The sequence below is a fragment of the Sorex araneus genome, chromosome 4 (genome assembly GCF_027595985.1).
Source record: "Sorex araneus isolate mSorAra2 chromosome 4, mSorAra2.pri, whole genome shotgun sequence".
Lineage (NCBI taxonomy): Eukaryota > Metazoa > Chordata > Mammalia > Eulipotyphla > Soricidae > Sorex > Sorex araneus.
Genome location: NC_073305.1, coordinates 84,167,609 through 84,192,741, shown reverse-complemented (window position 1 = coordinate 84,192,741; position 25,133 = coordinate 84,167,609). Strand labels below are relative to the sequence as shown.

The 25,133-nt window shown below is 38.5% G+C and overlaps 1 protein-coding gene across 1 annotated transcript; it reads left to right on the top strand.

Annotated features, from left to right (window-relative positions):
- Positions 1-1,062: 1,062 nt before the first annotated feature.
- LOC101543106 (cytochrome P450 2K6-like) lies at positions 1,063-20,098 on the top strand. The gene is made up of 9 exons (XM_004605957.3): positions 1,063-1,248; positions 3,465-3,627; positions 6,300-6,449; positions 9,060-9,220; positions 11,037-11,210; positions 13,731-13,872; positions 14,277-14,461; positions 18,320-18,461; positions 19,911-20,098. Exons 1-9 carry the CDS (start codon positions 1,063-1,065, stop codon positions 20,096-20,098), a joined length of 1,491 nt encoding a protein of 496 aa, XP_004606014.3.
- Positions 20,099-25,133: the final 5,035 nt, after the last annotated feature.

The window sequence follows — 25,133 nt, the reverse complement described above, 5'->3', positions numbered from 1 at the left end:
TTCAGTATATGTTAGGATCGATATGTCTATTGTTAATGCATCACAAAAAATGTATCAATTTATCTATTGCTATTATTTCCTACAATTTAAAATTAGGAAACCAAAGCACAAAGAGGATCATGGATTAACTTGCTAAATATTTGTGCCAAAAACCTCCAGCCCTACTCACTAAGTCATAAAGCTTTTTTTCCCCAAGGCACTGAGAACCTCCTGAAATTCTTTTAAGGGAGTAAAAAGAAATGAGCTTCTTCATTTATAATAATCTTGATATTTATTCTTTAAGAGAAAAAACTTAATAATCACATTTGTGCTATATAAAAAATAATATCTGTGCCATAAATGGATATAATATAATATATAGCTTATATGTAATAATAATACATATTAGTGTCATATATTATATGTGTGTGTCTGTGTGTGTGTGTGTGGTCCTTACATATATAAGGTAATATAGTTTATATACAATGTGCTTCTGTGCTCTGGCTATGGTTTTAAAGACACTGCCATTGATAAATAGGGGAGTAGGGGAGTGTCAGCTGGGTGAGGTTACCAGGAAGGCACAGTACACAAAGGTAGGACTGCTGTAGACATTTAAAAGAACTTGAATTTCATTGTGTAACATTATTATTTAGCCAACCACACAGAGCATGCTGTATTATAGTAAACAGTGCAACTAATTGGATTTTACAAGTATAGATTTCACATTGAAGATTAAACATGTTATGTTTCTCTGAAATTTAAATTTCCCTGAAATTCCAACTTAATCCTCAAATGTAAATCCCTGATTTACAAGGTGGGGGGTGGAATCCCTCCAGCTGTTATTGGAGAAATAAAACAGATTGAATCACAAAGGGAGGGGGAGGGGGAAGAACTTAAATAAAACAAGCATACTGCATCAGGTTTAATTCATTTTAACTGTAATACGGTAGAAGTTGAGTGTAGGTTAAATTAAATGTTATTTTCAATGCTGTTGTGTTTTGAAATACATTGAAGGTACTGTTCCGCCAGGTTATAAGCATAAAAATTCCTATCATTTTAATTATTACTCATTCTTTAAAAAAAATGAGTGACTTTGATTGTTCAGTCATTCTTACAATTCTGAGCCTAATCCTTATTTTAATTTTAAAGATTAAAATTTTCATGACTAACATTTCCAAAGGACATTTTCCTCCAGGACCCAGACCTTTGCCTATCATTGGAAACCTGCACATCCTCAATCTGAAGAGGCCACATCAAACCATGCTGGAGGTAAAAATATAATTAATTGTTCATTTCATACATATTTATAATTTCATAAATCATTCTTGCCCTCAGATTAATTAGCATGCATGTACTTACAACTGGTTCCTATATAGATAATGAGGTAATTAAGGATGACTCAAAATAAATGGAGCTGCCTGAAACTTAATATTTTAGTTTCTTCTAAATTGATATTTAATTTCTTCTAACTATATTAAATAAATATATTTCTGTTTGAAGTGGATTTTTTGCAATACTTATGATTTGTAACCTTTACCTCAGTCATTTTGTTCTAAGTATTTCATGAATACCTTACTACAAAGAAGCTGAATTGTGGTCATAGGCTTATTCTAGAGCCTTTTAATTAATTAATAAAGACGGTTTATAGAAAAAGCACAATTAAGAGCATCAACCCGTTATTTGAGACCCAGGATAAAGCTCAAATATAGTTTATTTTAAATATGATTGGAAAAGTCTGACCTCTTAATAACTAAAGAATACAGGATTTGAATTTTTAATCTTAACCAGCCAATAATATTTTATGGTTCTTTCTCCTACACTCAAAGGTCAACTCACAGGTTAATTCTCTAATATTATTTCTCATTGTTCCTCAATTCTACCTTAGTGCTAGTGTACTAGGATAATTTCACCAATGAAATAAACCTTATTCACTTGTAATGTTAGGGCTCGGATCGAGATCTCCCTTACTGACAAAGAGACTCCAGAGACTGCAAACAGCAAGCAGGATTTATTGTAAGACTGGCTAGCCAGGGTACAGCCACCTACGTGGACGCACAGGTCAATCAGGTTGGGCAAGACCTTGAGCTTCTTCAAAGGAGATCTTACATAGGCCTTCCCTGGCCTTTACAGTAGAGCCCGCACATTTCAAAGTCAATAGATTTGTAATATTACAAACTTTCTTAACCAATCCATTTAAAAGGACATCACTCCTTAGCCTATGGTTTTAGCGATCAGTATTTGAGCCAATATTCAGGAATGTCCCGGTTCTGGGGGCAGTCCTGGATCTTGTGATATGGGTCTTGTTATCTGGTCTGACCACCACCCTTCTTGCGACCCACGGTGCCTGTATCCAAATTCCTTGCTCAGGGACAAATAGACAAGTTTTCTACAATGCGGGCTCCTGTAAAAAGAGTCTTAAGAAAGCTAAATAGATTCCTGTGGTCTGTCCTGGGCCAGTTCCTCACAGTTCTTAACCTCTACCTTTTTTTGTCCCCTACAATGTACCTCCCTGAGGTTTGTATACCTCACTATGCCATATCCACTATACAGGTAGGGCATAGTCCGATAAACTTTGGTTCTATCTTAAAGACTTTCCTCACAGCCTCCAATTTCCATTTTAGTTTTCATTTCCTGTAGTTTTAATTACATTACCTTACTAAATTGCTTTACTCTTCCGCATTTCTTATCACAATTCTAATGCTATCTTTTAAGATCAGGTTTATTGTACAAAGCAACATTAGAAATTCCCATTTTTTTCTCTACCTGAACCTCAATCAGGCTAAGATTATAGTCCTACAACCAGTAATATAGAACATGTATGTTTTACTGACATTGCTACCTTAAAGCAGGATGATTTCTGAAAGCCACCCTTGCCAATACAAAGGAAATAATGGTAACATCTACTTCAGTATTTTGTTATATGCTTTTATGGAGATAATCATGCTAAAAAGATATGGTTAGGAGACAATAATTGTTGGGGTTTTGTTATATTTCAATTAGAAATAAAAGTGAAATGCTAACATTTTGACGTTTCACTATGAAAATGCATAAGACTTGTCACAGTAATGCAAAACTAACTTGGATCTACTTTAGTCTTAATGCACCCCAAGGGACAAGGCATACATAAAGTGATCAGGTGGTAAGTGGGGTAGTGAGAAAATTATTTTTATCCCATGAGACCTAGGTGGACATTTCCTAAAGCAGAAAGAAAAAGTATAAGAAAAAGAGATTAAGAACCAATTATCTGATGTCAGTGCTTAGGTACTATGAAATCTCAGACAAAGTTGAGACAATCAAATGATAATCATACAATAATTAGGTACAGCAGTCAGAAAAGTATCCTGAGTAAACTAGTTCAATATTCTTATTTCATAAGATCAAAAAACTGGTTTGTTGAAATTAACCAAGTTATCAAAGATCAAGATCTAGTTCACATTTTTATTATGAAAATGTTTTAGTGGCTTCTCTTTTCTTCTATACTTGAGCTTTCACAGAAATATGGCTCCATTTATAGTATCCAAATGGGGCCAAAGAAGGTGGTGGTGCTTTCTGGATATGAAACAATTAAAGATGCTCTGGTCAACTTTGGTGATCAATTTTCGGAACGACCTGAAGTGCCTATGTTTGAAAGACTTTTTGAAGGAAAAGGTAATGCTCTCTAAACTGACAATAGAGCTTTGCGGTTATTATCAAATCAGGTTTGTTTTATTCTTTCCAAGGTTTAGCTTTCTAGTATCAATATAGATTACACAAACAGGATTTGCCTAGGGTAAAAATGTATGTTTATAGTTTTGTTCTATTATTATACATGATAATTTCTATTAAGAAAATAATTATTGACCAGTTATTAGGTTAAAGAACACAGTGCCTTAGGGCCTGAGAAATAGTACAGCTGGTTGGGGTTTGCCTTGCATGAGGCCGACTGAGGTTCAATCCCGGCCATCTTATATGGTCCACAGAGAACCGCCAAGAGTGATTTCTAAGTGCAGAGTCAGGAGTAACTCCTGAGCATCTCCAGGTATGACCCAAAAAAGCCAAAACAAAACAAATAATCAAACAAAAACACAGTGCTAGGCTGTAGCAATAGTACAGAAGTTTGGGCACTTGCCTTGCAGAAGTGGGTTCCACCCCAGGAATCCTATATGGTCTACCAAACCCCACAGCCAACCAGCTAACTGTGTCTTCCAAACACACACACACACACACACACACACACACACACACACACACACACACACACACACAGGAGCTCTTGCCTTGGGGGCTGATAGGGCATTTGCCTTGTACTTGGCCAAAAAGGTTTTGATCCCTGAGCCCCACCAGGAGTGATCCCTAAGTGCAGAGTGTGCACAAAGCCATAAGCACAGCCTGGTGTGACCACAAAACAAAACAAGCACAATGACAAAGAAATACAAAGATAAAAAGAGCCACCAGATTAAGGAGGTCACAGCCTAAGGACTGACATAAATCCATTAAACAATGCATTCACTGTTAGAAATACGGTGAATTACATTATTACCTGGAAAAACGGTTGTACTTTGTTCATAAAATCCTTAGGTAAATCCCTTGGTGAAATCCAGATACTCTTTTTATGGCATCCCAACTAAAAGAATGATTCTTTATTGTTAGGGATGGACTGAGCTATCAGGGCGAGCCTACATAGACTGTACTACAGCCAGGAACAATTTCCCCCTTCAAGCTGCCTTCAGAAAATAATTTCAGTATATTGAAAAGAGCAGTTTTCCTTTTCTCACTGAAGCCTGGCTGGTCTTTGACATACAGATCTCAGATGTTGGCCAGGCCTGATCTTTGATATTGTAAATTGCTGGCTCTGGCCCAGCCTTGTCTTTGGGATGTAAATCCAAGTGCCTATAGCCCAAGAAAGCTTTCAGTTTTGGCTTTATATCTTTTTCCCCAGGCTACAAGCCTGCAGGTACAAGGAAACAACATATTCTACTGCCTCAATGTTCTTCCTGTAACTTCTTTTGATGCCTTTGGTGACTTCACTGTATTGCGCCCTTTTGTGGTACCATGATCAATAAAAGGAGATCACGAGGCTCTCTACTTTTGTCTAAGAGTCAGAGAGAAGAACCTACACCCTCCATGAAATACATTTCTTCTGCGTTCCTTGTCTCAGCGCCTCCTACGGCATGAACGTTCAAGCAACACTTTATATTATCAGATTATCTCTTTAATACTAAAGCTAACTTTTTCATTCTTTGACACTGACTTAATAGCTTTTTAAAATAGGTATGGTTTCACTTTGTTATGAATGTTTTTAGTAAAGTAATACTGACTCCTAGTAAAAGTTGCATAGCCATTTTAATGCTTCAATAACATTTTTGGAAAGTATTTATTTTAGGATTTTAGGATATTACTATCCTAAAAACAATAAAACTAGTTCCACAAAATGTCAGTAAACCTTCTAGACAGAAAGTGTAGCCAGTAAATTGAATTTGAAAATGCTGCATATTATGACCTCTTCCTTGGATACATTAGATCTCACTGATCTTGAGAAAAATCATGAAAAGCCTATTTAATTTTAGCCAAAGAGATTTGCATACAGGGTTTGCAGCACTTGCCTTGGATGCAGTTGACTCCAGTTCAATCCCTGGTACCATATCCTGTTCCCAAATACTGCCAGGAATGAATTCTGGGCACAGAGTTAGTAGCAGTCCCTAAGCACTGTCAAGTGTGAGCCTCTTAAAATTAAAATTAAAATTCCTGAATGCAGAGCCAGGAGTGACCCTTGTGCATCGCCAGGTATGACCTAAAAAGGAAAAAAGAAAAATAAGTAATAACTCATTCTTAAGTAAGAGGGCTTGACAGCACCATTGCCACATTGTTCATCCTAGATTTCTAGTAATTAGGGTGACCATCGGCGTTAATTGACTTGTACTCAGGAAATTTTTCTCATATCTTCATAACACAAGGTGGTTTTGTAAGTTGAAACAAGGCATACACCAAAATCAGGTTCATACCTGTAAAATAAGGAGAGGGGAAGGGGGGAATATGGGATTGGTTCTCCCTTCTCCACCCCTCTCCCAAGAGGTGGTACCCAGGTCTCTGTAAAAAAGTTTCTTAGGTCACAAAGCTAACAGGAGTCCTATCTAGTTTTCAATATGATACAGACATAGTTGAAAGAGGTGAAAGAGAACTTAGAAAGTTTTCTAAAATAAATGGCCTAAGAAAAAAAGATGAAATGTCATTTCTTTATTTTTTACAGAGAGAATTGAGCTGTTATAAAATTATATTTGTCTTTGCAAATTAAGTTTTGTAAAATTCAAGGAACTAATTTAAAAATAATTCCTCACCATCAGGAATTGTCTTCTCTCATGGGGAAACATGGAAAACCATGAGAAGATTCAGCCTGACTACTTTACGAAACTTTGGCATGGGCAAAAGGATCATTGAAGACAGAATTATTGAGGAATGCAAACATCTCATACAGAATTTTGAGCTTCACAGAGGTGCGTAGAAACAATATAAAACACATCTTATTTTTCATGAGGTATTCTTCAACAAATTGTATAAGCTCAATTATTGATAGTGAAATAATTTCAAATTTGTAGGAAAATTCCAAGTCACACCAATTATTGCAATATCTTTCTACTGTTCTTTAAGTTTCCCCAAATGTCAGTATTTAACATCTATCTCTTCTTCTGTGAACTGTTTGAGATTGATTTGCAGATACACTGTTTCTATATTCTAAAATATTTGTTTCCTTAAATGTAGCAAAAAAATAATTTCTGCATAACAAAAAAACACAATTTTAAAAACTCATGAAATTAACACTGATAGCATATTATTATGTAATCTGCAGAATTTACTCCTATTTTGCCACTATACCATTAACATACCAAATAGTGAAAAAAAGTTGAAATCATGTAGTATATCGTGCCTCTTTTGTTTTTCTTTTTTTTATTTTATGCTTTTTTTGGTCACACCCAGAGATGCTCAGGGGTTGTTCCTAGCTCTTCACTCAGGAATTACTCCTGGCAGTGCTTGAGGGACCATATGAGATGCAGGGGATCGAACCTGGGTCTGCCTTGTGCAAGGTAAACACCCTACCAACTGTACTATCACTCAGACCCCTCTTTTGTTTGTTTTAATCTGAAACGATTTCTTATTAGTGGGTTTATTTTTGATCCCTTTAAGTAATATAAAACTAATGCTGTCACTGTCACTGTCATCCCGTTGCTCATTGATTTGTTCAAGCGGGCACCAGTAACGTCTCTCATTGTGAGATTTATTGTTACTGTTTTTGGCATGGGTAGCTTGCCAGGCTCTGCTGTGTGGGGGAGATACTCTTGGTAGCTTGCTGGGCTCTCTGAGAGGGGCGAAGGAATCGAACACGGGTCGGCCATGTGAAAGGCAAACGCCCTATCCACTGTGCTATGTGGAATAATGCAAAAACTCATTTTGTGTTGCATTTTCTCATTAAACTTAGCTAGTTCTTATTAAAAATTAGCTCATTTGCATAGTATCTTCACTGATGCAAGAATTAACTTGGAGAAATGATCAAAGGAAGACAAGCCTGAGGTGAGTGCGGAGAAGAAACAGAAGGCTCAGCCATCCCCTGTGCTAATTTAGCAGTTTCTCCACACTTACAATGAGAGGGTCTCGGCAGTTTGGAGACATTACATATACAAAAAAAAAAAATCCAAAAATTACTCTTTCTTTTGTATTAAGGTCCTAATAAGTGCTAATTTTATTTGTGCTTCTTTTTATACATAAAGAAAAAAATATGTTCTTCGCAAAAATTTTCCTAGGCTTTCATATTAAAGATATTGATATTGAGTGTCTCTTAGCAACTAAAATGCTTTGACTTAAAGACCAATGTTCATCCACATGTTTCATGATCTAGACGTTAAGGAAAACAAGATCCACTGAAGAAAAAACTGAAATAAGACTGTTCTTGATGAAATCCCTTTAAGTGGAATTATTTTAATCAACTAAAAGTTCTATTTTAAACTTTTTTTTTAAAATAAATTTATTTATTGAATCATCGTGAGAGCAGTTACATAGTTTTAGGGTTTAAGTTTCGGTCATACAATGATGAAACACCTGCCCCTTCACCAGTGCACATTTCCCACCACCAACAACCCCAGTATACCTCCATCCCACACCCTCCCCCTACCTGTGTGGCAGATGGTTTCCACATTACTCTCTACTTTAATTATATTCAATATTTTGACACCGGACCCACAATTATTATTTGAGATTTTACCCCAAAATTCAGGTCTGCCAAAAAGGCAATGTTAGACAATTTGTTTTCTATTGCCGATTATGAATAGTATATGATTTTGGAATTCTGAAATTTTAATAATTAAATCTGGAGGGATTTCTGCCAAAAGCCACTGGGTACTGAGATTTGTTTCTAAGTCTCTGGGATCAAGGCCATTAAGCAGCCTGATCAGGAGCCACAGAGGCCGTTTCGTGGGCGGTGACTGAGGGTCTTGGGGTGGGGGAGGAAAGGGCCGGCTCCATCCCCACCCTGTGAGGCCCCATGTGTCTCCTCACTGTGGGCCCCTACCTGGCTGTCCATTGGCCTCTGGAATATGGCAGCCACTGAGCTGCCAGGGGGAGCAGGCCGTGAATCAGAACCTTTTCCCACCTGAGGTGGCCTCGGGCTGGTAATCTAATGTAGAGTCAGGACACATTTCTGCCAAAAGCCGCTGGGTTCCGAGACTTGTTCCTGAGTCTCTGGTATCATGGCCATTAAGCAGCCTCTCTACTTGAAACTTTTAACTTGAGTGCAAACTCCTAATTAAAAGGATACTTTGCCAGATATTATGCATTAATCCCCTCCACCCTACTTCCAGCAACACACACACTGAACGGTTTCACCTGGCACATATCAACTGGACTCAGCCAAATGCAGATTTTCTTTGAGATATATTTCTTGTTTTCCTTATGGCAACCTTTGGACAAAAATCTGAATATTTTTTTCATGGTCCTTTTAGTCTCAACTCTCTTTTGAAAACATTCTTCTTGAAATTCTTTGTTGCTCTGTCCAAATAAAACTTAAATTAGTTTAACACTTAGTCAATATTTATAGTCTGATTAATTTATTGTAGGAAAGCCCTTTGAGGTCACGACAGTAATGAATGCTTCTGTTGCTAATGTCATCGTGTCGGTGTTATTTGGAAAACGATTTGACTACCAAGACCCTCAATTCCTGAGGCTTTTACACTTGATAAGTGAAAATGTGAAACTCATCGGATGTCCTAAAGTTGTGGTAACTGTACCTTTCCTAACTACTTTTAGTTACTCAGAGTTACGTTTGATTGTAGGAGAGATCATGAAAAGTATTAGAGAAAAGTATTAGAGAAAAGGTAAATCCTGAACACAGAGACACATTGGCAAGTTTGCCTGGCTAAATAGCATAATTAACTTATTATTATTAAACAATTATTGTCCCATTGCATCCAATATTTTATAATATCTTACTAATGTCACTAATTATATATGATAATTGGGATAAAGGGCTGGAGCGATAGCACAGCAGGTAGGGCATTTGCCTTGCATGAGGCAGACCCGGGTTCAATTCCTCCGTCCCTCTCAGAGAGCCTGGCAAGCTACCAAGAGTATCTCGCCCACATGGCGGAGCCTAGCAAGCTCCCCGTGGCATATTTGATATGCTAAAAACAGTAACAACAAGTCTCACAATGGAGACATTACTGGTGCCTGCTCGAACAAATCGATGAGAAATGGTATGACAATGATACAGTGATACAGTGAATTTAGGTAAAAAATGTGAATTTTAACAAAGGATGTCTATCAAGGGACCCAAGGGAAATTAATTAAAATTAATAATTTAAACAGCACTGTAGCACTGTCATCCTGTTGTTCATAACAACAAGTATCACAATGGAGATGTTACTGGTACCTGCTCAGGCAAAAATAATTTGAATAATTAAAATTATTAAAGAAATTATTATTATTTTATTTATTTATTTATTTATTTTGGTTACACCCGGCAATGCACAGGGGTTACTCCTGGCTCTGCACTCAGGAATTACTCCTGGTCATGCTTGGGGGACCATATGGAATGCTGGGAATTGAACCCAGGTCAGCTGCATGCAAGGCAAATGCCCTGCCCACTGTGCTATCGTTCCAGCCCCAATTAAAGAAATTATAAATAAATACTTAATATTTGTTCTGAGTGGTGTAACATAACACAGTCAAATTTGGGGGCTGTATTTGCAGGTGGTAATGTTGCTATTTTCTAAATGCAGAATTTTTTCAAATAATACTCACTTTCAAAACAATATTAGCAACCAGAGCATTCCCCTCAGAGATTTTACTCTGTTTTGACAAGTGTAAGTTTACTCCAAGTACAGATGGATCAGGCAACCATAATGCCTAATTCCAAGCATGATGTTTTAGGTCAGTATTCAGTAAGTAATTGGAGAGTTAAGAACTCTTTTGAGAATCTGACAAAATGTAAAAAGCTTATCTATCAAAAATGAATATCCTGACAAATATACAAAATTTTGAAAACAATAAACTTTTTAAGGGTCAGGGAATTTTATATTAAGTAGTGTTGCTCTATAGGATCTAAAGACAGTAAACCTAAATTAAACTATTATTTTCTCCTATAGAAAAAAAATAGTGACAATTTTAACATGCTACACAGAAATAAAATAGATTGATTGGAAACCTGAAATAACCCAGAATTTTCAAAGAAAAGCATTTAGGAATTTTGAAAGAAAAACATTCATAGCTCTGACCATAAAAATCAGTACTGTTTTCACATCTCATCTAACACAGTCTGCTACCACATACATAATAAACAAAATACTGTGGGAAATAGAACTTACTATAAGCACTATCATTTTCACTATAATTTTATAACTTTAATTAATGAGAAAATATCATCTTATAGTTTACTCTCTGACACTGTGAATTGAGGTAAAATTCAAGCTGTGTATGTTCTAAATAAGTTTCAAAACTTATTTAGAAAACAAGTTTTTGAAAATAATTGTGTCATTCTTACGACCATAAGAATCATATGTCTATACTGAATATTATTATTTCTTTTATTCTTTTAGCTTTTTAATATGTTTCCTGCTTTAGGGTTTCTTCTAAAAAGTCATAAAAAAGTACTCAAGAATAGAGATGAATTATTTTCTTTTATAAGAAAAACTTTTCTAGAATACCGACAGAAATTGGACACAAATGATCCACGAAGTTTTATTGATGCATTTCTCATCAAACAGCAGGAGGTAATGGTGTTTTTTTTATCAGAGTTTACCTTAGCCCAGTGTTTATAATTTGGTGTGATTAATACATCGACATCAAAGAAATATTTCTTTCAACATAGAGATGGCTAGATTCAGTTAAGAGGCTAATGGTTGATTTGTATACTACAAGTACAATGTATTACAGTCTCAGATACATGCCACTTTTTTCATTTCACTTAAATAAAAGAAAAACATAGAGGAATTTAGATGTCAGTTCTTTGTTCAGTTACTATGTTCAAAATATTGAGACGTTTTAAAGAATGATTTTTTGTATTTTAGAAATGCTTTTAAAAGGAAGAGAAAAGAAAACATACCCAAAAGTGAGTGCAGGTTTCTCCAGAAAGAGGAGAGTTCATCACATAAAGGAAAGGAGAGGCCAGGAACGAGAGCACAGCATGTAGGGTGTTTGCCTTGCACACAGCCAGGTTCGATTTCCAGCATCTTATATGGTCCCCTGAGCACCAATCACGATCACGATCACGAATCCTGTTGATCATCGATTTCTCAAGCGGGCAAAATAACCTCTCCATTTGTCTTATCCCTGAGATTTTAGAAGCCTCTCTCTTCTCGGCCTTCCCAACGATGCCACATTGGAGGCTCTTTCAGGGTGAGGAAAATGAGACCCAGCTTTTAGCATATGAACACACCATGGGAAGCTTGCTAGGCTGTCCCATGTGGACAGAAACTCTCAGTAGCTTGCTAGTTTCTCCCAGAGGGAGTAGATTATAAGATATTGTGGCGCAAAGCGGCTGCACACTTCTGAGAGGTCGCTTTTAAGTCTCTGGATGTTGGCCATTGACGGGATTACACACACTTGGGTTCCGCTGCTGGTACCTTCATTCATGAGGCTTGTCTGAACATGTGGAGAGGGGCCTTGAGCATGGCTGTGGCTAGGTTCTGGTGGTCTTCGGCCACTGGGAGCTCTGCTTGGGGCGGGGAGGAAAGCTGGAGCCCATCCCCTCCAAGGGGACCCGGGGAAGACAGCCAGGCATGCGGGCAAGAGACCCTCTGTGAGCACCACCTAGAATAATTCCTGAGTGCAGAGCCAGGAGTAACCCCTGTGCATCGCCAGGTGTGACCCAAAAAGCAAAAAAAGACAAAAAATAAAAATAAATAAAGGAAAGGAGTTTTACACCCCAAGTTGGGCCGGACACATAATGCAATTCAGAGACAACTGCTGAACTAGAGCTGTTACCAATTGGATTCCGTGAAACATCAAAAGACCACGTGACTGCTCACCAACAAGATGGTCAGACTTCTTCAAAACCCTGAATGAATGGTTTGAGGCTCTTCCTGTTTGTAGAGCAAGCAGATACCACTGGACTACACTAGCACGTGATAGGGACGAATGGAGACGTTACTGTTGCCCACTCGAGCAAATCAAAGATCAACGGATGACAAGTGATACAAGCGATGCAATCTTCCTAAAAGTCAGAGACTGTCCCAATATTACAATAATTGATCATTGGAAGGACCCAGAATTTGCTCTGTTCTAAATATCTACACAACATTTTCAAGATTAGAAAGAAGTCCAGGCAGTGCTCAGGAGACCATGTCATGTCAGGGTTCAAACCCTGGGCTCCCACATGTACAACATGAACTCCAGTCCTTTGAGTCATCATCTTGGCCCACCTCTTAGATTATTGTGAAGCAAATCCCAAGCATTGAATTATTTTTCCTATAAATATTTTAGTCTCCCACAGCAGAGCCTGGCAAGCTACCCATGGCATATCCGATATGCCAAAAAGAGTCACAACAAGTCTCATGATGGAGACGTTACTGGTGCCCACTCGAGCAAATCGGTAAGCAATGGGATGACAGTGACAGTGACAGCGATAAATATTTTAGTATATATCATGTGTGCACCAATGTACACAAACACACACACACAATAAGGACTTACGGGATTGGGAGATAATACTGCAGATAAGGTCTTGCACATGCCAATGAAGGTTTGATGCCCAGCATTGCATATGGTCCTCAGAACACTATTCAGGAGTAAGCTCTAAGCATTGCTAGGTGTGATCCAAAATCAAACAAAAAAAAAGACTTAATAAAAATAACCAAACTACCATTATCACACTTAGATAATAATTCTTTAATAGTACCAAAGAGTTTTCAACAGTTTAAACTATTAAATTTAATTTATTTTTAGACAAAGATTCAGATAAATTTCTCACAATAAATTAGTTGAAAAAATTTTTTGAAGAAAGAATGCAGTATTTGAGTACTAGAACAATAGTACAGCAGGTAGGGTGTTTGCCTTGCACGCGGCCGACCCGGGTTCGATTCCCAGCATCCCATATGGTCCCCTGAGCACTGCCAGGAGTAATTCCTGAGTGCAGAGCCAGAAGTAACCCTCCAAGAATAACACCTGTGCATCACCGGTATGACCCAAAAAGAAAAAAAAAAACAAAGAACACAATGTTTTATTTGTTTAAATTCACAGAAGGTTATGGCTCTCCACTACAAAATGATCAAATTGCTATCTGCTTCTTTCAGGAGAAAAAAATGTCAACAAACTTTTTCAGTGATGAAAACCTAGTGGCCGTTATTAGTAACCTGTTTGCGGCAGGTACCGAGACCACATCTTCCACACTGCGCTGGGGGATTCTACTCATGATGCGCTATCCTGAAATCCAGAGTAAGTCACCAACATGGAGAGCATTGCTAAAAGGAGAGAAATCAGAAATCTGAAATGGACTATGTTGTAGAGCATATTAATTACACCAATAAGGAGCAGTTCTTACACAACTAAAAATTATTAAGCTTGGAACATCCATTCACTATTGAAGTCTGGATGATGGAGTATTCTATCACCACACTGGATAACTTCTCCAGTTCTGGAGGCATCACAAGAGACATAACTACCTAACAGTCCTCAGAAAGGCTTAGAAACAGATGACTGTGGGTTGATGGTCTGGAAAAAGCAGTGGTAGAATTTGGGACGTGCTTGGGTATGACTTTCTTGTGTAGAGGAAACGGGAAGGGTTGTTTCAGCATTTCCTCTTCTCCACGCTGTCATTTCTCTCATTTCGTTTCATCCAGAAAAGGTTCGTGATGAGATTATCAAAGTTGTGGGTTTAGGCCAGCCTCGGATCACACACCGAACTCAAATGCCATATACAGATGCTGTCATTCATGAAGTGCAGAGATTTGCTAACATCCTGCCCACAAGTATACCTCATGCAACCACCACAAATGTGACATTTAAAAATTACTATCTTCCAAAGGTAAGAATTGAGGAAGGGGAAGTGAGGGAAGAAGGAAAGCATGTCAGCTGCTCAGAAGTACCACAGAAGTACCCCCCAAAAAATTGAGATACTCTTTACTTTTCCTCCCACCTTTTCTCTTTTTTCTTCTTTCTCTCTCTCCTTCTCTACCATCAGACAGAAGGCGACTGGTTTTCTATGCATGCATAGGTAATATTTACTCTGTACAACTTTATAAGGCATTCTTCGTATTTTCTTTCTTTTAAAATTTAATGCTATTATTTTGTTTTTGAACCATATCTAGCTGTGCTCAGGGCTTACTTCCACTTCTGAGCTCAGAGGTCTGTATGCCTGGTAATTAGGGGACTATATGAGGTGTCAGAGTTCTAACCCTGGCTGACTAAGTGCAAGGCAAGCCCCATGACCTCTGTACTATCTCTCCAGACTTCTCTCTTTCTCTCTTTTTATGCTATTATTCAGGAAAATGGGGTTCAGGGATTGGTACATAATGGAGTCAGGATTACAAATTAATTATCTACCCTCTTAAGTCCTGAGTTCTCCACTTCTTCCCCCTTTTCTTGTTTCTTTTTTTATATTGTGTTGGGGCCACACCAGGCAATGGCCGGGGGTTACTCCTGGTTCCATGATGACAGGGAGCCTCATATTCTTGACTATGCCTATGGGATCCCAAGTAGCAGAGCCCTTGGGAGAGCACTCAATCATGTAGGCCAGTGTCAGAGATCAAACTCACAGTCTCATTTGCTTCATGCTTGGAAGGCAGGTGGTTTTCCACTCAGCTATGCTTGGAGTTTCCCATAGAACAATTATTTCCCTCAATACTTGATTGGTTCACTATTGCTATTTCCATCTCTACATAAGTCCATGGTGAAGTGAACCCCAACCCTTGTACAGATCCTAGGAACAAAAGAGTTACCTGCACCTTCTGAACACCTCAGCTGATGTTAAGCACACTATTGAATTCAATTAGTCAGATTAGCAACTGAAATAACAACAACAACAACAACAGTAATAATAATAATAATGATAATAATAAACTAAAACCACTGTAAAAAATGGAGTAAGGAGGTAAGGAAGCAGTGGTAGTGGCAGGATTTTGGTTCTAGTTCTCTGTGCTTGCTGGCTGGAGTATGGTATTAGAAAGAGCTTTGCATTTAAAGGGGATTTAACTGATTTACCAATATTCGGATTCTTCAGCTTCATGGAGTTTTGATCTTCTCTTTCATGAAATGAAAATAATCTTGCACTATTAGAAGGAGGAGGATAAAGTTCATGTCTAGTGCCCAAGTAAATAATTAAATTAGTCATTTTAGAAAAAGATCTTTTTGGGGGGAGGGGGTTGTCCACACCCAGCAGTGTTCAGGACTTACTCCGGGCTCTGCTCTCAAGGATCACTTCTGGCAGGCCTCGAAGACCATATGGGGTGATGGGGATAAAATCCAGGTTGGCCAGGTGCAAGATAAATGCACTACCTGCTGTACAATCTTTTTAGTTCCTAAAAACAGTAGAAAAAAACCCTTAAAGTAGAACTTTGTTTTTCATAACTCAAAACTATAACACTTCTTATGATTAAACAGCTAACTCTAGTGACAGTATTCCAATTTTTTCCAGAAGAAGAAACTGTGATTAACTTAGGGGAAAAAGTGAATAATAACTTGAAATAAAACTTTTGTTTTTATTTGTTTTTAGTGTTATGAGTAATTTTTCATGTATCACATTCATGTAATAAAAAGTATAAGATGAGGTGTGGAAATATTGCAGTTTATATGGCAGAATTGGCTTCCATCATTTGGAGGATTTCGCTTATCGACTTTCATAGTTGATGTAGGTAAAAGACAGTCTTTCACTTTGCCCCAAAACCAGCCAGAACTGCACCAGTTTCTTCCACATGTTCCTTTCACCTTAGGTTCACAGTTACCATATAAAGACTATTTGACACCTATCATAGAAACATAAAAATATCATATGAACTTAGAGATTCTCAAATTAAATAAGATATTGTTATCACAGAGCAAAAATATGACTAAGCAAGAATTTTTTTCCCGGTTCTAAGTTCAAAGCTGTTCTCATTTTTCAGTTGGTACTGAATGAAAGGCAGAGTCACTTACCCCCGCGCCTGGCTGTCTTCACCGGGGCCCCTAGGAGCGGGGCGGGTTGAGTTTCCCTCCCCACCCTGAACAGAGACCCTGCAGCTCCAAAGACCTCCTGAACCCAGCAACAGCCATGCTCAAGGCTCCTCTCCACACGTTCAGAGAAGCCTTCATGTGGTGAGGCCAGCCTCCAAACCTCCTCTCCACACATGAAGGAACTGTCAGGGAAACCCAGGTGTGTGGTTCCTGGGACTGAGATCTCCAAACTTGCTTGGATCGGGACTGGGCCTCCTCCACCCAGACCCCCGATTTTCCAGTAGCTTGGCAGCCACACTAGTACCGTGTAGTCCCATCAACAGCCAAGATCCAGAGACTATAAAACAATGTTTCCGGAAGTGCGCTGCCACATTTGCAGCCACGCAACCTCTTATAGCCTAGTTCTCCCTCTCAGAGAACCTGGCAAGGTACTGAGATCATCCTGCCCACAGAGCAGAGCCTGGCAAGCTCTCCATGCGTATTTAATAGGCCAAATACAGTAACAATGATGGGTTTCATTCCCCTTACCCTGAAAGAGCCTCCAATGTGGCACCGCTGAGAAGAACGAGTAAAGAGAGGCTGCTAAAATCTCAGGGCTCGGCTGTTTTGGAAAACAATATGGATGATGCTCAAAAAATTATATATTGAGCTCCCATTTGACCCAGCAATACCACTGCTGGGAATATATCCCAGAGAAGCAAAAAAGTATAGTTGAAATGACATCTGCACTTATATGTTCATCGCAGCACTCTTTACAATAGCCAGAATCTGGAAAAAAAACGAGTGCCCTAGAACAGATGACTGGTTGAAGAAACTTTGGTACATCTATACAATGGAATACTATGCAGCTGTTAGAAAAAAGGAGATCATGAGTTTTGCATATAAGTGGATCGGCATGGAAAGTATCATGCTGAGTGAAATGAGTCAGAAAGAGAGAGACAGACATAGAAAGATTGCACTCATCTGTGGAATATAGAATAACAGAGTAGGAGACTAACACCCAAGAATAGTGGAAATAGGTACCAGGAGGTTGACTGCATGGTTTGGAGGCTGGCCTCACATTCTGGGGAGAGGGCAACTCAGAGAAGGGATCACCAAGTATAATGTGGTCGGAGGCCATGCGGGGGGAAGGGTGATGCGGGCTGAATGTGGGCTAGAGACTGAACACAGTGGCCACTCACCACCTTTATTGCAAACCACAACAGCTAATTAGAGAGAGAGAACAGAAGGGAATACCCTGCCACTGTGGCAGGGTGGGGTGGGGGGAGATGGGATTGAGGAGGGTAGGAGGGATGCTGGGTTTACTGGTTGTGGAGAATGGGCACTGGTGAAGGGATGGGTTTTTGAACTTTGTATGAGGGAAACATGAGCACAAAAATGTATAAATCTGTAACTGTACCCTCACAGTGATTCACTAATTAAAATAAATAAATTTTAAAAAATAAATAAAATCTCAGGCTCGTACAAATGGAGACGTTACTGATGCCCACTCAAGCAAATCAATGATGAATGGGATGACAGTGATACAGTGATACTGAATGAAAATATGGTTGAAATAAATATTCCACTCTCAATCTCAGAGCCTATCTGCTACCTCTCCACTCCCCACCTTTCCCCACTACCTTTCAAAACACACTGCTTCACAACAGTTGTCTAAAGAGCTGATAGACATCTTCCAGAAGTCACCTTTTTAGGAAGGAATTTAATCTGTCACTAACAGCATTCTTATTTCTAGGGCACTGAGGTAATCACATTGCTGGCCTCTGTCCTTCACGATCAGACACAGTGGGAAAAACCAGATACATTTAATCCTCAGCATTTCCTCAGTCCTACTGGAAAGTTTATCAAGAAAGAAGCTTTCATGCCCTTTTCAGCAGGTAAGATATCTTGCTTAAGAAGGGTGGTTTGAAAAATTCTGATCGTTTAAAAAAATTACTGGCTTTTCTTAGCACTATGTTAAGATTCTGGGTTTTCCCTCTGTGGCACAAAATTTCAGACATAAGGAGACATACTAAGAAACTGTGAGGCATCATTCTGTCCTTTAATTTTAAAGCAATTTTAAGTTTTATTTATTACTTGAAAACCAACCTTTCAAAGAATGCCTAAACCAAAAAGGTACACTGTATGGTCCATATACTTTTAAAAAAAAATAATTTGAGGGGGCTGGAGCGATAGCACACCGGGTAGGGTGTTTGCCTTGCACGCAGCTGACCCAGGTTCGAATCCCAGCATCCCATATGGGGCCCTGAGCACTGTCAGTAGTAATTCCTGAGTGAATAGCCAGGAGTAACCCCTGTGCATCTCCGGGTGTGACCCAAAAAGCAAAAAAATAAAAATAAAAAAATAATTAAAAATAAATAAATATATTTGAGGGGCTGGAGCAATAGCACAGCGGGTAGGGCATTTGCCTTGCACACGGCTGACCCGGGTTCGATTCCCAGCATCCCATATGGTCCCCTGAGCACCGCCAGGAGTAATTCCGGAGTGCAGATCCAGGAATAACCCCTGTGCATTGCCGGGTGTGACCAAAAAAGCAAATAAATATATTAATTAATTAATTACATTAAATAAATAAATAAATTTGAAGATAATTTGTATTTTTTTGCTTTGCGTCATGAATGCTTCCCACCAGACAACCATTATAAACCCAGTAGGATCACATTAAGACCAATGATCAGTTTGGCTATATTGTACTCCTGGAAAAGGAATCTTGTCAGGATGAGAGCTTTTTCCCAAGGGATTGGTCAGCTAACCTGACAGGGACAGTTCTGGAGTTGGAGGAAGCCTGGCCCCTTGCCTAGTCACTACTTGTTCTGTGGCACTCTGTGCTTCAGTTTGATCCAGTTTCTACTGGCCCAGTCCCAGGTTTGAGACTCCTTGTTTCATTCTCTATGCTCCAGTGTCCAATTTCTTTCAGCCCTCAAATGATCCTTTCTACATTTCCCCCTATCTTTTCCTGGCTAACATCCCATCTTTTGTACAAGAGCAGTCTCAAAGCTCTCATACAAAGAATGAGGACACCTTGGCCTTCCAAATAACATTAGGTAGCTTTGCTGTATTGTTAAGGCACCCTTGGCTTTGCCTGTCACATTTTTGCGTTGAAATGTAATCACTTGTCTCCCTAAATGGAGCCCATCAGGTATATCCCTGATTTGTGGATTTAATTTTATGATCCCAGTCCTTAAGCTGGGAACCAGATCCCATGAGAAGAATTGACAGAATCATACGCTCCAAAGCACAGAATCACATATGATTGCTTTTGTACTTGCCTAGAGTGTCTTTCCTTTTTTTGTGTCTATGCCATTTGACTGTGTACATCTCTCCAGGTCGCCGGATGTGTGCTGGCGAGTCATTGGCCAAGATGGAACTTTTCCTTTTCTTCACCAGCCTTATGCAGAAGTTCACCTTCCAACCACCTCAGGGGGTCTCCCACCTGGACCTGGACTTAACCTCAGACACTGGCTTCACTAGTCGTCCAAGGCCTTACAAGATATGTGCTGTAGCCCAGGCCTAGGCAAGATGTGAGAGCGGCATCCCCACTTCACGGCATGAGCCAGACCACAGATCTTTTCTCTCTGCATTTTGCTAACCCAAGAATTAGCATTTTAACAGTGTCTAAGTAGTCAGCCATATATTACTGCAGAAGTTTCTTAGGCCAGGTCAGATTAAGTTTCTTAATCACTATACTAGACGCCTCACAGCCATTCTCTAAGGCAGAAAATAAGCAAAATGTTTGATTAAAAAGAACCTTCACTTGGCATTTTAGGATTTGACCTTTAAACACAATGTCTTTTTCCTAAAGCTTATGAAATATCTATGTATGACCAATGAATAATTAAAACTTGTTTTTTGGGGGGTGGCAGGGGAGGGTGAGGGAAATGTATACAGTTGTCCTATGAGGTCCATGAACATATTTATAATTGTAATGAAAAAAATTTAACCTTTACAATATTGATATTGTTGTAAAATAATAATTAATTTGTATAATGAGTATATGCAAAAGTAAATGAGTAAATCTAACTCTTAAATGAGGGTCACACTGAACACAAGGCCTTGGTTTCATTTTGTGATAAACATGCACACACACAATCTCACACACATTCACACTCACACACACACACCCTCCCTTACACACACATGCACACACACCTTCACACACACACACCTTCACACACACTCACATACACTCACACACACCCTCATACACACTCACATACACTCTCACACACACCCTCACACACCTCACATACACTCACACACAGACTGACACACACTCACACTCACACATACATTGATACAAACATACACTCGCATACACACTCAAAGATACACACACACACAAACTGTATTTGAGAACAGACAGTTGCTTGTGAATACAGTTGGATCATTGAGTTCAGAGCTCACATGCTCCTAACACCTGGAACATGAAGCCCCACACCCTATTTTCAGAGCTCTGTACATCTAGTAAAGGCATTTGCTTTCCCTGTCACCAGAATTTTTTAAAATCTTTGTCAATTCCTATGAAACACAAAGCATCATTGGCTTTTGTGATGTCAAATGCAGTTCTTACTGCAATGTAAAAGTTATATAGGATAAAGTTAGACAGACAAAGAAAACTTGTAAGTAAGCCTGAAGCAAAAAGAGACACAGATATAACAGTATGATTTGACACTGCTGATATAAAATGGTATAGGGGTAAGTGCTGAGATGAGCTAGAAGTAAAGTGTTTGAAAACTTTAATGGAGATGTATGCCACAAGCTCTTATTTCTTCATTTACTATTGTTTGCCCTTTGTCACTAGACATTATAATGTTTGCTAATTAGTGTCCATTGAAATTAGAATCTTGCCCTTCCACAAAGACAAGGAGATAGGGGTACTGTATTTATTTTTCTCTTTTGTTTAAAATTTTCCAAATTTGGTTTTGATGAATATTATTTCAAAAGATTGTTCTCAGGTCCTAAGGAGACAGTCCTAGATTGTAAAACAGATAAAATAATCTTAAAAAAAATTAAAACTCAAAGGGGCAGAGAATAAATTTTACACTGGAAAATTTTCTTAATAAGAAAAGTTTTGTTCAGAAAAGGGAGGTCAAGACCTAGAGTCAGGATGACAATCAGCATTTTCCATAGAAACTATTTAGAGTAAATTAAATGGGGAATACTCAAGGTCTCTACCTTCCCATTTAAATGAAATGAAACCACAAATAACAAAGATATGGGATATGCTTATTTTATTATTTGAATTCGTTCAAGAAGTAGTTGCATGTAATAGGTTACACTTAGTACATATCGGTTATTTAGCAGTATATCCGTTTATTCTAAATGTAAAGCCACTCTTAGTTACTGCTTTTCTCTTACACAGGCAAACAGTCTTGATTGGAGATAGGAAATAAAAACAGTCTTGATTAAAGAGCAGGAAATGTGAGGGGTTTTGTTTGTTTTGTTGCTGTTGTTTGTTTGTTTTGGGGCCATACCCAGCAATACTCAGGGCTTACCCTTGGCCCCCTACGCAAGGATGGCTCCTGGCGGGCTCAGGATATGGTATGGGTGTCAGGGATCAAATATCAAATGTCTATACCCAATGTACTATCCTCCAGGGCCAGAAATGTGAATTTTAAGTCTAAACTTTCAGTCCTCCATTTCTTTCACTTTACTGACTACAAGTCTTCAGTGATGTGTTTAGTGAATCTGAAACCAGAATAATTCATCAGAATTTAGTGAATCTGATGCCAGAATAATTCCTCATATTATACCAATCTATAAAATAACACAGTAATAATATTTAATGTAAAATAAATTATTTTAATAACTTTTAATATAATAATTTATGTAAATAACTGACAAGTTCCTAATAAGCAAATTAGCAAAACTGAAAACTGAGGGAAAATGGGAAAATAATTGAATCAGTCATGTCTTCTTTTCTTTTCTTTTCTCTTCTTTTCTTTTCTTTTCCTTTCCTTTCTTTTCTTTTCTTTTCTCTTCTTTTCTTTTTTCTTTTCTTTTCCTTTCTTTTCTTTTCTTTTCTTTTCTTTTTCCTTTTTGGTCACACCAGTGATGCTCAGGGTTTGCTGAGTTTTGCACTCAGGAATCACTCCAGGTGGTACTCAGGGTACCATATGGGATGCTGGGAATCGAATCCGGGTCGGCCTAGTACAAGGCAAACACCTTACCCACTGTGCTATCGCTCCAGCCCCCCCCCCCCCGTTTTTATTTTCTTGATTCATTGTCCAGTTTTAAAATATTGACAAGTAAAAATTGACTTCACATGAAATTTGCATATAAGTGGATCAGTATGGAAAGTATCATGTTAAGTGAAATGAGTCAGAAAGAGAGGGACACGCATAGAAAGATTGTACTCATCTGTGGAATATAAAGTATATAAAGAATATAAAGTAACAGAATGGGAGGGAATCTAAGACCCAGGAGTAGTAGAGATAAGGTCTGCTCCACGTCTTGGAAACTGGCCTCACAGGCTGAAGGAAAAGGCAGCTCAGTTAGAGAAGGGAACACCAAGTAAACGATGTTGGGAGGACCCATTCGGGCTGAAAGATATGTGCCAAAAGTAGACCATAGACTGAACATGATGGCCACTCAATACCTCTATTGCAAACCACAACACCCAAAAGGAGAGAGGGAGCAAAAGGGAATGCTCTGCCACAGAGTTGGGGCAGGGTTGTGGGGATGGGGTGGAGGTAGTGGGAGGGATGCTGGGAACATTGGTGGTGGAAAATGGGCACTGGTGGAGGGATGGGTACTCGATCACTGTATGACTGAAACACAAGCACGAAAGTTTGTAAGCCTGTATCTGTACCCCAAAGTAATTCACTAATAAAAAAATAAATAAATAAAAATTGACTTTAAATATACAGATTATTCAAATTAAAACAATAGTTCAAGTGTGAACTAAATTTCTATTTACTAAGCAATAAGTGTAATTTCTTTGTTTCCTGTTTAAGTTTTTATACAAATAAGTCACATATCATGTCAGAGTTCAAATAACTTAAACTCCTTTTCCTTTAAGTTTTTGAGCCACACCCAGCAGTGTTCAGGGCTTACTCCTGAGCCTGTGCTCAGGAATCTCTCCTAGGAGTGGTCAGGAGCTCATATGTGGTGACAGGAATTAGACCCATATCAGTCACATGTAAGGCAAATACCTTAACTCCTTTACTATCTATCTGGCTCCAAGCTACTTTTCTTATAAAAATACAACCACTGCTTATTTTTGTTCAGTACATTCTCGAAGAAAATACATACATTGGAGATAGATAAGGTACTACAAGTGACTTAAATTTTTTACTTTAGAATGGTTTAAGTCATTAACAATCAGCCACATATATGACAGAATGCCCAAATTCCTATAAACTCTGTTGTCAAAATGCATTCATGCAGCTGATTCTGTGTGTAGGCATATGTGTGGAGGGGAAAGCTTTATCATTGCTTAACACTTTTTAAAAGATGATGCACACTGCTCATTGGTCAGTCCTACTCATTACCTAGTACTTGGTAAACCAGGAATAAAGGTCACAGACTCTTTTTTTCTTCCACTTCAATATTTTAATTGCAAAATATATATATATATATTTCTTTTTGGATCACACCTGGCAATGCACAGGGGTTACTCCTGGCTCTGCACTCAGGAATTATGCCTAGTGGTGCTCAGGGAACCATATGGAATGCTGGGAATCAAATCCGGGTTGGCTGCGTGCAAGGCAAACGCCCTACCTGCTGTGTTATTGATCCAGCCCCTGCAAAATAATTTTACATTTATATAAACGCATGTAAGTTTATATACATTTACACCCAGATATATTAGGATGGAAAGAATAGCCTGAAACATAACTCCAGACATCTGAGTCAATATTGAGGAAGCTCATTAGCATGTTCAGGGATTGAATCATAGACACCAGTAGTCAGACAATCTTTTCAGATGTTGAAGATGTTCAAAAACCTGGCCTGAAAGTTTTCTTTGTTTGATAAGAATTATCTGATGTTCTTCATACTCAGTTGAATTTAGAATATTGTAGACACTTTTCCTTGAACCTAGTAGGTTTTCAAAAGAACCTCAAAGTCAAAAGTCACAATTTGTTGGTGAAAGTAGGACAAACACATAAGGAAAATCCAGAGAACACGCAAATCAAGTTCAACATTTGGGATTAAGGCCTAAATTGTTCATAAGTCAAATTCCAAGATTAGGCCAAATAACCTTAGGGACCACTGCATAATACCCCATGTCTAAATGGGTCTAAAGTTTCATCAAGCCAAGGACAACGAAAGATCATCTTGATTTTTAAAAATCTACCGTGCTTTGATTCCCAATAAACAAAAACAAACTGGAAGCTGACCCCCCCGTTCAAATCCCTGAACAGATTTAGTACTGTGTCTGTGAAGGTTACAGGCCCCTGAAAGCATTCATTCTGTCTTAATACCCAATAAATTTCCTGCATTGAAGAAAGCCAAATCTCATATTTTGTGGCTATTTGCCATACAGTTCCTAAGGAACTGATGATTATTTCTTACCCTTTCCAAAGTAAACTACTTTCTAATCTACA

What these genes read in the sequence shown, in the direction of transcription:
- LOC101543106 (XM_004605957.3), top strand. Translation starts at nt 1,063, where the DNA reads ATGAGTGACTTTGATTGTTCAGTCATTCTTACAATTCTGAGCCTAATC. An exon ending in CACATCAAACCATGCTGGAG is followed by an intron (nt 1,249 to 3,464) that starts GTAAAAATATAA and finishes TCTATACTTGAG; the next exon opens with CTTTCACAGAAATATGGCTC. An exon ending in GAATTTTGAGCTTCACAGAG is followed by an intron (nt 6,450 to 9,059) that starts GTGCGTAGAAAC and finishes AATTTATTGTAG; the next exon opens with GAAAGCCCTTTGAGGTCACG.